General features: G+C 32.4%; 1 protein-coding gene across 15 annotated transcripts in view; it reads left to right on the plus strand.

Moving 5' to 3' along the window:
• Dmd (dystrophin) overlaps positions 1–15,032 on the plus strand; it is a 2,094,227-nt gene that overhangs the window by 647,975 nt on the left and 1,431,220 nt on the right. For all 15 annotated transcript variants that reach the window (XM_078034984.1, XM_078034996.1, XM_078034982.1 and 12 more), the window contains one exon: positions 3,872–4,022. In XM_078034984.1, the coding sequence (XP_077891110.1) occupies positions 3,872–4,022 (151 nt within the window). The remainder of the gene's footprint in view (positions 1–3,871; positions 4,023–15,032) is intronic.

Consider the following 15,032-nt stretch of genomic DNA (forward strand, 5'->3'; position numbering starts at 1 on the left):
TAAGTTGATCGGTACTGAAATTATCTTTTCTATGGACCAAAAATCTAAAATATTAGTGATTTGTATGGCCCCAACTAATACAGTATTATTTCCATGACAAAGTAAAATAAAAGTTAAGAGCACAGACTTGGATCACAAATAGTTTCCAATTTTTATACTGGTTTCAAATGCAACTCTGTCACCTTTGGCAAGTTTCTAAGACTTTTGAACTTCCAGTGTCCTTAGTAATAAATTAACAATAGTATAATATATCTCATTTGGTGGTAAAGAGGAACAAATATGGTAATTCAATATTTGCCAAACACTTGCCAATTATGTTACACTTTCCTAATTTTTTTATTATCAGCACCTTTTTTATCATTATATATTTAATAATTTTCCTTAAATTGACTGATTTACTTTCTAAATTATAAAATTGAGAATATAAAATTTATGTACACTATATGTACCTAAAGCATATATATATATATATATATATATATATATACACACACACAATATAAAACATTAAAATAATTTCCCTAATTTGTTTTATTGTGCCATCAAAACTATTTATTTTACTTTATTTTTTTTAGTTGTAGGTAGACACAATACTTTTGTTTTATTTATTTTTTTTATGTGGGGCCGAGGATCAAATCCAGTGTCTCATGCATGTGAGGCAAGCATTCAACCACTAAGTTATAGCCCTAGCCCCCAAAACTATTTTAAAAACTACAACTAAAATGCATACCATTGTTTAGGAATCACTGAACTACTACATATAAAATATTTAATGGCAAGGTCATCACACCAAAGTGTTGAGTAAACATTAGCCAATTTATTTTAATATTGCATTAATGATATTTTAACCTAATGGTTAGTTTTCCCCTCCCTGAAGTTACCCCTTCTTTCACACCTGGCAAACAGGGTCCTGGTGTTTTGAGGGCTCCTAATCTGACCTTTTCATAGCACCCTCTGATGTTTACTACTTCTTCTGGCCTGCCTTGCCATGGGAAACTCACTACTCCCTTCTTGCTGCTCATCCAGAGACCTGTGGCCTGTAATTCACATGCATTTATTGATGCTCTTTCTTTAGAGGCCTCAGGGAGGAAGAAAGCACAGCAACTTTTACTACCTGATAATTTGTTTCATGTAGCCCCAACATAGAAAGCAATAAAGACTGTTCAAACATTACTGGTTAATTAGGGTATCTAAGAAAACAACAATGAAAAAGCAAAAACTGTTTTGAATGTTATCTTAAACATAATTGTTCCTGTAATCCCAAGAAAAATTGTAGAAAGTTAAATTCTTTTCAGAAGTTCCCCGGGTGGATATTATTGTTTTTCTAAATTTGTCATACCCACCAGTGAATTTTCCTTTCAGAGGATGATCTTGTCATATTGTAATTGTTGATATATCTATTCCTTTAAGATTCTCCAGGCTATTCAAAGACAATATAGGTTTTTTTGTTTGTTTCTTTTGGATACCCGAGATTGACTCAGGGGCACTCAACTGTCGAGCCACATCCCCAGCCCTTTATTTGTGTGTTTTATTTAGCGACAGGATCTCACTGAGTTGCTTAGTGCCCCACTTTTGCTGAGGTTGGCTTTAAACTTGAGAACCTCCTGCCTCAGCCTCCAGAGCAGCTGGGATTATAGGCGTATGCCACTGTACCCTATGAGGATAGGTATTTTCTTTGCCCATGCCTAACAAATAGGAGTTTCATGCATACATACAGAACTCAGTAAATACTTGTTGAATGAAATATCTATGTATAAGCTAAAATGTAAATGACATTATTAAATGAATTCTGTTGGTAACTGTACTAAAACATATATGTTAGACTTGAAACTTTTATTCAAGTGTAAGTAATACTGTGGATTCGTTTTTCAGTCTTGAAATGTGGAAGTTTTTAGCTTAACATAATGACAAACTGAGCAGGAAAAAACAACAAAAATATGTTATGATACTGCATCCAGTATTCATGAAATTTTATTCTCATAGATTCTTATTATCTGGTCCATTCTCAAATGATAGACTAAAACAACAAAGTAAAAGATTTATTTACATACCTTGTGATGCTGGGATGTTATTCATTGTCTAAGGTTTAAACAACAACTTTCAGTTTTCCTTTCACTTAAATGGATGTTTCATCTCTGTTTCCATAAAAAGAAAATGTCTACATTTCTGTCTGATATCCATGTGCCTCAGGATATTTGTGACTCTAAAATGTAAATGGTTCAATCAAAATAATTTTATAGACTCCTTTATGAATATATTTTGCATTTTTAAATGTGCAAATTAATGAAAATTTCTAGTAAATATTCCATAAATAAGAGTAATAAATTTCTAATTAAAATTCTACCTGCTTATAGGATCAGTATTTAATATATTGTACTTTCAAAAATGCTTTAAATATGACTTTTTTAAAAAATGGAAAATAATATTTACCTTAAAATCAATGTTAGAATTTCTCATTTGAGTCTTAAGATTTTGTTCTATCAGTGGATGAACTTATGCCATATTTGTATTTTCATCCTTACTATAAAATTGTGTAATTGACAGGCAAGGTATTATTTCATGTTCCTGATGCTGGATATGTAATTGAGAAGGTTTAAGAATGTGGTCTAGGGCTTATCACTGGGCTATGAACCTAGGCCTTTGGACTTTAAATTCTTTGCACAGTCCATTATTTCCTGTGTCATTGAAAAAAATTTCTTTGTCTATTTTTGCATAACAAATGACTTTAAATTTTAGTGTCTTAAAACAATAATTTATAATTTCACTATGATCTTATAAATCAAGAAAATAGGCAGGGTTCAGGCAGGTTATTTCTCTAAGATAGCATTTCATATTCTAGGGTCATCCTGTACATGGTCACTAATCATTTAGTACTTTAGCCTTGTCTCTATTATAGCATGGAATCTGGGCTCTAAAAGAAAATAAAAATCCTGTCATTTCTCTTACAGCTTAAATTTAGAACTGGTTCATTGTCAATTCTATTCCATTGTATTGGCCAAAATAAGTCAGGGATGAGGAAAGGTGGATCACTGGGTATAAAGTTATGGTTAGATAGAGTAAGAAATTCTGAAGTGCTGTAGCACAGCAGGGTGACTAGAAATAATAATCTTTAAAAAATAACATTTCAAAAAGATAGAAGAAAGGATTTGGGGAGCTGGGGTTGTAGCTCAAGGTAGAGCCTTTGCCTAGCATGTCTGAAGCCCTGGGTTCTATCCTCAGCACCACATAAAAAGAAATAAATTAAATAAAGATATTGGGTCCATCTACAACTAAAAAAATATTTTAAGAAAGGATTTTGAAAGTGTTTGCCATAATCAAATGATAAAGTTAGGAGAACAGAATGTTTTACCTGATTTAATGGTTATTCAATGTATGCATGTACTGAAATATCACACAGTTCCTCATATGTAAAATTTTAATATTTTTATGTATGAGTTTTAAAAGAAATTAATTTAACTTTAAAAATAATGATTTGTGGCCATCTTTAACCACCACACATACTAAATAATGGGATTTTTTTTCTAATGGGAAATATTTTTTCAAATAGATCATAAATAGGATTTTAATAAAAAGATATACTACTGATTCAATTACCAAATATTGTTCACACTTTAGTTAGCATATGCATGCTTTGTTAACTATGGGAATCTTTCTAGAAATTGGGATGTATGATCTCTAATAAGCCTGAGAAATGATAGTTTCAGAGGTGATTGATAATGAGCTTTACTTATGCCATTCTTAATGTCCAAAAGATACTGAAAATTTTGAGTATGCCATAAATTATAAATATCAACTGTCTTACCTTGTTACATGTTTGCTAAAAATAATTTTCTTTACTAGAGGTAATAATAGACTTTTTTCAAATTTTCAGTTTACATAAAGTTCTAATGGATCTCCAGAATCAGAAACTGAAAGAGTTAAATGACTGGCTGACAAAAACAGAAGAGAGAACAAGGAAAATGGAGAAAGAGCCCCTTGGACCCGACCTTGAAGACCTAAAACGCCAAGTACAACAACATAAGGTTAGCATATTGTATGCTATGTGTTTTCTACTATAAAACAAGCTCGGTATTTATATGTGTATTACATACACATATAAACACACAAGTCATGATTTATAGACAAGAAAGAATTAAAGCTTCAAATCAACAATAGTTAAAAATAAATTTTGCCAAGTATGTTTTGTAATCTTTGTTGCTATGGTTTAAATAGGACCCTGTAAAATTCAGTTGCCAATATGATAGTAGTAAACTGTGGGGCCTTTAAGAATTATCAGACTATGAAGGTTCTTCCCAGGTGAATGGGATTATGACCCTTATAAAAAAGCTTCATGAGCATTTGGCAATTGTTTGCCCTTCCACGAGAGGATTCAGCAAGAAGATTCAACAGATGCTAGCACCTTGATTTTTGAACTTCCCAGCCTCTAGAACTGTAAGAAAATTAATTTCTATTCTTTGTAAGTTACCCAATCTTAAGTATATTCCTTATAGAAACACAAAATAGAGCAAGATACTACTTTGTCAAATACAGCATAACTAGGATTTCAGTATTTAAAAAACATCAAACTTATTTCTGGGACAGAATAATGCAGGGTATATGACCTACTAAAATTTTGGTTTCAGAGGACAGTTTCTGTAGGAACTACCTTCAATGCACATTTGAATATTTAAAATATTTTTAACATATTTTACCTTCAATTTGTAGTTATTTAGAACTTGCCAAATCCGAAGACAAACTGAGGATCTGTAACATTGCTTTCCTGTAAAATATAACATTTTAATTTTAATATTTCTGTCATAGCTCTCTTCAATTTATAATTTTAAGTTGTCTGAAGGCATTTGTTGTTTCTGTGATTAAGATTTCTACAAAACTATTCTGAACCAGAATCTGAGTGTGCTTCATTTTAAGAAACTATAAAATGTAAAATGTAGCTCTGAGTTTTATGGTTGGAATAGGGCATTGCCCAGTTTGTGAGGACACACTTGCAAATAAAATCTTGTTGACTGCCCCAGGATTAAGGATACTACACTTAGCAAATAAAAATACAAGAAGTCTAGGTACATTTGAATTTTGGATAAACAATCAACATGTTTTAAAAGTTTATTTCCACAGTTTTTCATTGCTTATTGGAAATTCACTTTTTTTTTTTTTTTTTTTTTTTTTTTTTTTTTTTTTTTTACTGAGTATCCTTTATTTTATGTGGCAATTCTCAGGATCCAAGTTTCTTAGATATAAGGGAATGTCTGCACCCTTAACTCATGCCTCCTAAAGCCATATTTTCTCCAACTTAATTTCCTCATTTTATAATGATTTGTCAGATCTAGCTTCACAGTTCTTCCATGAAGACAAAAGATACATGGTTTTTAATTATTTAATAAGCTACACATTTCGTTAATAAATGGAGCTGGTTCTTGTTATTACTGCCCATAAAGCAGTTTACTGGTTACAGCAGTTTAGGATGAAGCATTTAAGAAGAGCTGGAGATATGGTAATCAGGGGGGAAAAGCATCAAATCTATTATGATTATCACATGGATGTTGTTAGTGATGTTAATTGCCTTATATCTTAATTGAACAGCTGAGGAAGGAAGGAAGGAAGATCACTCTGGTGCTAGTTCTCTAATTGTACCATTTTCCTTGTGTGGATCATGCACTCTTCTTGTGGACCATTGTCTGTCCTCCTCTTTTTGGCCTGTGTTGGAAGTTTTATGTACAGAATTTGGGGATATGCCAATGGACTCATTATGTCTGAGGGTGTTACTGAGATGTAAAAGCATCTTGGCCGATTTAAGTGTGGACAGGAAGTAGTTGTAGCACTACCAGTGCTGCCTTAACCTATGATTGATGGCAGTTGATAGATAAATCCTATGGAATCCATATACCTTGGTGGGATAATTCTAAGGTGTGTTCCTCATAGTCTCTTACATATTCATCAGCAAGTCTGAATTCCAGTTGTCCACAGAGTAACTTCCTTCAAATTATTACACTTTCATAATGCATTATGAAATCAACTCCCAAATACACTGTTTCAATATTTTTCCTTCATGATCTGTTTTAGAGGAATCTAACTTAAGATGGCCTTCTTGCCCTAGAAATCAGGTTTCTAGCACTAACTAAATTTGATTTTTCTGAAACCACTAAGTCACTCGGGCTCTAAATATCTTCACTTAGGAAATAAGTGTGTTGAGATAGTTGGTTTCTGTTTTTCCTGCCATTTTGGGAATATGAAGCATTTCATGAAAATGCAAGATGAGCACTGTAACATTGATCTTCAGAAGGCAGGGTGCAGATGCTGAATGCTGGGAATATAAAGGGAGAGCCATGAAGAAGGGCTCCAAAAGATAAGTGTGAATAACTTAAAGCAACTGCAAGGAAAGGTCTTAGCTTGCCACTCTGAAAAGACTCTTTATTAAGGTTAGACAGGCCATCCAGTATCTTAATATTCTGACAATTACCTGGAATGTTTTGTACTTTTCTCCAGAAGATATAAAGTGAATGGAATGGAAAATATTTGACTAATATTGCCATAAAATTTGAATAGATTGTCCATTACTTCAAAATATGCTGCTTCTGACGAGTATGAAATTGCATTGAAGAAAATAATTTGAAACAAAAAATCCAAAGGATTATATGCAAGCTGATTATGAAACATTTTACATCCAGTACTTATATTCATATAAAGTATATAACGAGAAGAGAAGCAATTGATTTGCTGGCTCAATGAGGCTAACTCCTACCTGTAACCATTCAAACACACTTAAGGATGCATTAGTTTTTATAAAAGCTAGGTGTGGTGGTGCAGGCATTTGATCGGAGGCATTGGGAAACTGAAGCAGGAGAAATACATGTTTCAGTTAGCCTGGGCAACTTAGACCCTATCTCAAAACAAAAATATCTAGGGATGTAGCTCAGAGTACAATGTCCTTGGGTTAAGTCTCCAGTATCACAAAAAAAGAAAAAAAAAGACACATAGTCCATAGAAATTCTGACAATTGGTAGCAATATTCTTTTGTTACTTGGAACTAATTTTGGTGAGAAGAAAATTATTTAACTCAATCCAAATTTAAAATTAAGTTGATACCCTGATTTTATCATCACACATTAAATGCATATATCAAATTATCTTACTGATGTGTATAAATATGTACAATTGTGTCAAAGATAAATTGAATTTATATATATTATGAAATATGTACATGAAAAGTACACATTTTTAAAACTCTGTTAGTTTTCATGTTTCATAAAATGAAAGAAGATAAACCTTCTTGGGCAAATGAGTTCAAACTAAAGCCTTACTTAAATAGTTGATTCACTTTGCTGTTTTTTTTTTTTGTTGTTGTTATTGTTGTTTGTTTGTTCCCCTCCCACCGCTTAAAACTTGTAAATCAAGGGAAATGGGAAATTTCTCTTTCTGGCAACAAAATACATCAGTAACATAAAGCTACTTCAAAAGGTATCTGCCCTCTGATACATCAGTTCCAACCTAATATAAGATTTCAGTTATTTGATTTTTGTGTAGATAGACTTAAAATCATTAAGTCATCCCCCATTTTCTTACAATGATTACAGATGGTAAAATTAAAGACACAGGTTTTGTTTGTTGAAATTGATTTAAATTCTTCTCATACCAGAGGGCACATGCTCCCTTACTCAAAGATAAAAATATTTGCAAATCTAAGTACACTGTGAATATTACAGATATGCTCCTGTATGTTCTGTGACAGGATCCTTTGCTATCTTCATTTCAACAGCATTTTATTATGAGGCATGTTAGAAATTCAACCACTGTGAAATGCCATGAGGATAAGTCAGTTTTACTGAATCTGCCAATTAGGGAAGATAAGGTAATTGATCCTATATTGGCAGTTTTTATTAACTCTGGATAAGAGTGAGAATTTGGGGGCTGCAAACTTTGGAAGAAACTATACAGTTTTTATAACTATTGTTTTAGAGAGAATTTTAGAGGTTTTATTTAGATTTAAGGTACCCAAGAGTGATTCTCTCTGGGGAGTGAACATATTGAACCTCATGTTCCCTGTGGGAAAAAAAGCTAAATAATCCTGGCAGGTATAATCCTGCCAAAGGATCTGACATTTTATTTTATTCCGTTGCATTCCATTCTGTATCACTGAACAAACATTCATTAAAATACATAGGTGCTTTGAAGAGTACTAAGATCATCCATATATAAAATCTTCCCCAAGAAACTAATATTCTAATACATCAGGTAAAGACTTAAAACACATGTGGAATATGGCAAATGGCATGAGAGTTAAAAATGGCAATTTGGTTGAGCAGAGGACATGAGGTGGGAAAATGCAGGATAGAGCATTTGCTTGGATCACATGTTGAGTTTAAATTCACACCATATGCTTAACACTGGAGAATTAAAGCACAATTATGGAGGGTATTGTATACATTTGTAATTGTCCTATGTGTGGCAGGGTCCTATTGTTAAACTGAAGAGTAACAATTTAGGACAATTTATTTTTTAGGAAGATATGACTTGTAAAATACCAGAGCATGGAGAAGCCGCAATCAGGAGATAGGATAGGACAATATTGCAGAAGGCACATGAGGCTGAATAAAGGTAGTTCAATAAAAAAAACTGTGAACAGGTGTTAAGCATTTTGGAGCTCAGCAGCTGAGCCAACAGAGTTGGACTTATAGAATGAGTAAAGAGCTTGAAATAATAGATTGAGTCTGGGCAACTGGGAGCCCAGAGTTGAAATTAGGAAAGTAGGCAATGTAAGAGAGAAATGAAGTACTTTGGAGAAGGATGAGTGATTCATTTCAGCCCAAGAATGCTATAGAATCAAGTAGTGCTTTTAGTGCCTAGCAAGCTTTTTCCTATCTTCAGTAAGATTCAAATTACATATCTTAGTTATTGCTATAAAGTTCCATTTTGTTTCCTGTCTTTTGCCCCTGTAAGTGCTTAATGAAAGTCTGATGGTTATGGAAGTAAAGATAAACAATATACTTAGGAGAAAATGCCATACTACAACCAAAGAGCCAGAGTTCATCTGTGCTTCTCTAATGCCTTATGGAGTGCTTAGCAAATAATGGCTCAGTAAATATTTTTTTTGGTCATAGATGTTTTAATAATTCTAACTAGTTCTTTTGCTCATCTTCATCATTTCTACCTAACAGGTACATGGAAATTTGATAAATAAAAATCTGTTTGTAGGGGCAAGAAAACAACTGATAAGGTAAAGTGAGAATATATCTCTAAGTGGCTTACCTGGAGGGATTATCTCTGGTGCCCTCTTATTTTTTTCCTATTTCATTTCCTTATTCAAATATCTTAATAGTTATAAACTATTGATGATGAAATTGAATTGTGTGGTGGTTTTTTTAACATAATTGGAATTTAATGTAAAAAAAGCATCACATTCATATAGTCTATATAGTAGGATATGTGTGGTACTCAGTTATAATTTTTTAAATTCAGTGGAGAGGACACCTAATTCTCCATGAACATTCTGTTAACAATTAGATTTCAAGGATAACTTTGTATACTAAGTAATGCCATTGATTGTTTAATAATAATAATAATAATAATAATAATAATATCAACAACAAAGTCCATACTCATACTATTACTCTACTCATGTTCTTATTATAATAAATAAAGTGATTATAGCTCACTGATTACAAATTCATTCATTAGAAATTACTGCATATTGATTCAGTAACATTGCTCAGAAAATCAGTGCTTTTTTTAAGTTCATCAATATATCTACTAAAGATTTACCTGCCCAAGATTCACATAAGAGGCATTAACTCTATGATTTATACTTAATTGCTTTTGCAGTGTTGTTTCTTTAGAAGTTTTTTGGCCTCTGGAGTGGAGCTTTTAAAAAAGGAAAATATAGGTTCCTGTGTATTTCCCACTTAACAAATTAGCCTCACGTATAGTGTCTCTCTTTTCCTGAATCAGTAACAATTAATTTAAATTTCCTTGAATAGATAATGACAGTAAAAATGTAAATTAATTATTTAACTATATGAAATATTTAAGAATGCATTTTATGAAAAATCTCTTTACAAGAAAGCTACAACAGATATGATAACATGAATCTTAAGGCAATTATTTTCCTTGAAATATATATTAATGTAACAAATGAATAACTATAAATCCATTCCATGTTAAAAATAAGGTAGAATATGGCACCATATCCGTCTACAGAATATAAAATTGTTAACTACAGAATACTGTCAATTTATATTTATGTCTCTTATGAACAGAATGGTTTCTAGTAGGCCAACTGGTACTTCTGTGTTATTCACTGAACTAATGATAATACACACTGCCTGGCATTTTATTGTCTATTAACAAAGATGTAGTTCCTATCTGATAAGAATAATGGAACTCTTTTTTTAAAAAAAATTTAATTCTAGATGGACACAATACCTTTATTTTATTTATTTATATTTGTGTGGTGCTGAGGATCGAACCCACTGCCTCACATATGCTAGGCAAGTGCTCTACCACTGAGACACAATCCCAACCCCAATAATAGAACTCTTAAATCAGATTTTTACATGATCTATAATTTCAGCACACTGAGAATATTTACTAATTAAAAGATAAACAATCTGATTACCAAGGTTATTATAAATAAATACTAATACTCTGAAGGGCTGTTTTCATGCACCTTAGACTAAGAACAGAATGAAAAGGTAAAGATGCCAAATATAGAAGAAAATAAACATTTCATACCACCTTCTAACCCTGCTAAACAACTATACTAACTAGTTGTAACTTAGTATCTTATTTAACCCCTTATTAAGCCTGTCCTGGAGGAATTTTACAGATAAATATGTTTAAAGCAGTTCAAAAGTTCCCTAAGGTAACATCAATAGTAATTTGTACACTCCATTTTTTATTTTATTTTTGAGACAATGTCTCGGTGTGTTGTTTTTGGCATGTTTTGATATAGTAGTTTAAGTGATCCTCCCCAGTGTGTGCCACGACCCCTTGCTAGAGCCTGTTTTTAACCTTGACCTGACTGCCTTTAAACCCAGAGACTTTACCTCTGTTCTGAGACTCCAGTGAAACTTGACTCTGGCTGTGACCCTAGAAGGTAGAGCAAATGCAAAAAAAAAAAAAAAAAAAAAAAAAAGGAACTGAGGTTTGGTTTATTGTAACATTTGGTTTCCTAGGATGGGGAATTTCTGGATGGACAAGATAGAGACTAAGGGCATGGAAGTCTGCAAACTTGAAGTGAGATATTGTAAAATGGCATGCTGGTGACAACTGGGCATAAAATGGTCAAAACCAAAATGTTTAAGGAAATAATGTGTTAATATTCGTCCTGTAGCTCTTTCTCTAAATTTGAACAAAAGGGACTGGAATGAGAATGACAATACTATCTGAGCAGGGAAATAATAGGTAGAACCGAACTTCACATATATATACTATGAGTGAATCAATGCATAACATTTCCTCTATGCTCCATGTGAAGTCTTCCTCCAACTTCTTTTCTCAATTTTGTTTTTCTTGTCAATAATTACTGCTAGACTAAAGGCATTTTATAATTATTAGACCTTACTGGTGTTCACATTAAACTGATTTCAATGGTGTAATTATTCAAGATGTATGGATATAGGTATGCATGGATTTGTTGAAGGAAGAAGGAAGGCAGGAGAATTAAGTGCTATCATTTGGTGATTAGGCTATTTTCTCTTTAATTCATGACATATCTCTGACCATGCAAAATTTTCAGCAGTGCATGATACCACTAGATCAGGTAGTTTAAAGCTATTTTTCTTAATATCATAATAGTATGCAAGCTTAAGTATAAAGATATGGAATTCATAATATAATTTTTTCAGACCCTCAAACTTTGCTTCAACCTCAACCTTTGTTTTTCTGATTTTCCCCAAACCACATTCCCTTCCTATATTTATGATATCTATTAGAGGATGGTGGTCAGAATGCACTAGATGAGAGTGAATTAGGTGAATATTGGGGTCTTGTAGTTTAATCATATCAATATGCTTAAATACAGTATTTTAGAACTCGGTGGTTCTTACCATTCATTGAGTTAATATGCTTGGCCAGGTAAAATGGTAAGCAATTATACATTATTCCAGTCTTAAAAACCACTGAAATAGTTATTTATTCCAATTATGCAAAGTAGGAAGTTGAGGTTTGGTGTGGTTGACAACTTTTTCATGGTCTCATGAGTGGTTATTAGTGCATCTGTGAATTAAACCCAGGAAAGCTGACTTCAGATCATAAATAGTTGACTAGTGTTTCCTTATAAACATGCGCCATTTTGTTAATATACTCCATACTATTTTCTTTTCTTGCTTATATTATGAAATATGCATAGGCACATTAATTGTATACTGGTTTTAAAATAGTTTTTGTTCTTGCAGGGCAGTCTCAAGATGGCTATAGTTAGGCTCCCTCACCGAGGCTTCCCAGAAGGGTGTTTTAAGTAGGTATCTAGGGTTATAATCACCTTGATTCAGCATATGTATTTGAGGTCATAAACATTTGCTTTTGATCATGCACCTACTTATGTAACCTGTTGGCAGTGTGCATTCTATGGCCTGCTTAGATAAAAATATATTAAAAAGGCCTATGGAAGGACTCAGGTGGGAAAACGGGGCTAGAGCTGCAGACTGGGGGCTGTGGGCTGCTGTTGCCACCTCTGAATAAAGATTATCTACTATACCAACTCCACCTCACATCTTCCTTCATCCGTTGGGATCCCGAACCTGTTTCCCAGGGTCTGAGCCTCCATCTGACACTTCTTGAGCTCTATTTCTGCTATTGGAAAGCATTTAGTGCTTTTACAATCTTTCAAATCTCTCCATTGATATGGTCTTTTAGAAACCCCTTTTAGTAGCATAGGTATGGCAGAAACATAAACATTCACACTGACAAAAAGATCAAAACAATGAGTTCTGATATAAGGACTAATAAAGCTAAGCAATCACATTTAAGTAAGTGGATATCAAAATAAAAACTTTTCCAGGAGAACTTGTTGGGAGGTTTATTTAAAATACTCAGCAAATGTATAACAATTTATATGCCATAAATAGATCCTCATGGGGAGCTAGATAATACTGTGGCCACCCAGGCTTAGCAAAGTGAACATTTGACTGGAAATAAAATTGAAAGTCATTTCCAGATCATTTCATTCAGGGCAGCAGGGGATATAGAGCCTAGTCCAGTGCAGAGGCAATGAAAAAATGGAAGTAAGATTGAGCATGAGAGGGAAAATAGAGAAGTCTAAATAGTTGTCCTTGCTATCATTTCATAAGAAATACAAACACTTTCTGATTTGAATTTTAAGTTTATGTAAAATAATCAATTCATATTCAGATGTATTGCATTAGCTAATTGATCCTTAACATCTTGAAAGTTTTTGTTCCTGAGATAGTTTTTAAAGAATTTACTTTCCTAAGTATTAAACTAATTAATCTCTATTCCTAGAAACTCTTCTGGTTTTATAACATCCTTTGCAAGTTTATATTTGATAGAAATTTTGTTTTCATCAGTCTTTCCTTTTGTGTACATTTATTTTGCCAAGAAAAAACACTACAAACTACTTAAACTTAATGCTTGTAACTAAACATCTTTCTAATTTTATTAATTTATACTAATTTTGGGGAGGAGGAATTAGATAGCCTTAGATCCCCAAGCAGAAAACATGATCTCTATTGTGTGTATAGGTATGGGCCTCTAGAACATAGGACCTGAAAGTGTTTGCACTTTCATGTTTGTAAATTATTGAACCAGGAGGAGCCCTAAAATTATACAGAGGTAACCACTGCCCTTTCTTTATGCAGGTAGCGAAGATATACCATGGCCAAATGAATCATGCTACATCGTTCCATGGAGCATACATTAGACCCGACCTTATTATATTTTCAATTATATTATCTTTCTATTAAATATTGATCTTCACCTTGAAACTCAAATTCAAAAATTCACTATCCTTATGTACTTCCATGTGTATTTTCTAAGCATTATTTAAATAATAAATTGTGGTCATGTAACAAATTTACTCAGATCCTATAACTAGAGAATTCTTCAGTAGAAAGAAATATTCATAGAGGTATAACAAAACCCAAGTTTATCAAATATAAGCATTTTTAATGTTCTATTTCACTGTTGGCCTTTTCCCTTGTCATAAGGAAAAAAGATTGTTATTTGACATTAGAGAACAAACATCTCTGACATTTGTATCTATCTAATAATGGTATAGAAATTTAATTAGGAGCATGACAGATTTTTTTAATCTGTAAATGCTACAAAAGCATTACTTGAATAAAAATAATGGCAAGAAATACATAATAAATTAGCAAGTGTGTGTTTACATGTGTGTTTATATAAATTGTAAGTTTGTGATAAAAAAACATTTTAACATTTATTACAGCATTTTGCTTTGAAAGTGTTATCTTCTAATAGGCAAAAAATTTAATCCATTTCTCTTGGGATAAATTTGTATTTGAATATAATTTGGCTCATATTTCAGGATTTTTTTTTTTAGCAAATCAACAGTAAATCTCCATTGTATAAACTGCTTGTGAGAAACTAAAATCCATCTGAAGTCAATATTCAACTAAAGTTTAAATGAAAAATAGCTTAAGAAAACTTTAAAGTGGCTTCAAAAATTAGTAGACATGAATCCATTATCTCAAATAAGAAAGCAGGTAGGCATCCTGCATACCAATGACCAAGGTCCTTATTCAAACATGCCTAGGTTGGTACAACAATTTACCTTTTTAACCCACATTTTTGTGTTTGGCAATTTTGTTACTTGTAAGAATTAATTTTAAAAATCAGATCATTTACTTTGGATATTTTATAATCTTGTATATTGAAGATATTGGAAAGATCACCTAATGTGATATTCACTCATGTTTATTTTGGGAGTTGAAATCTGAGAAAAATAAAAATCTTGTAGTAGTTACCTTGCAGCCATTGAATGTGCTCAGAAAGGTCAGCTTAACCTTTTTAATTTAAGCTCTGAAATGAAAGATGATATATAATTTTAAAGTCACTGAAGA

Source organism: Ictidomys tridecemlineatus, chromosome X, assembly GCF_052094955.1.
Source record: "Ictidomys tridecemlineatus isolate mIctTri1 chromosome X, mIctTri1.hap1, whole genome shotgun sequence".
Classification (NCBI taxonomy): domain Eukaryota; kingdom Metazoa; phylum Chordata; class Mammalia; order Rodentia; family Sciuridae; genus Ictidomys; species Ictidomys tridecemlineatus.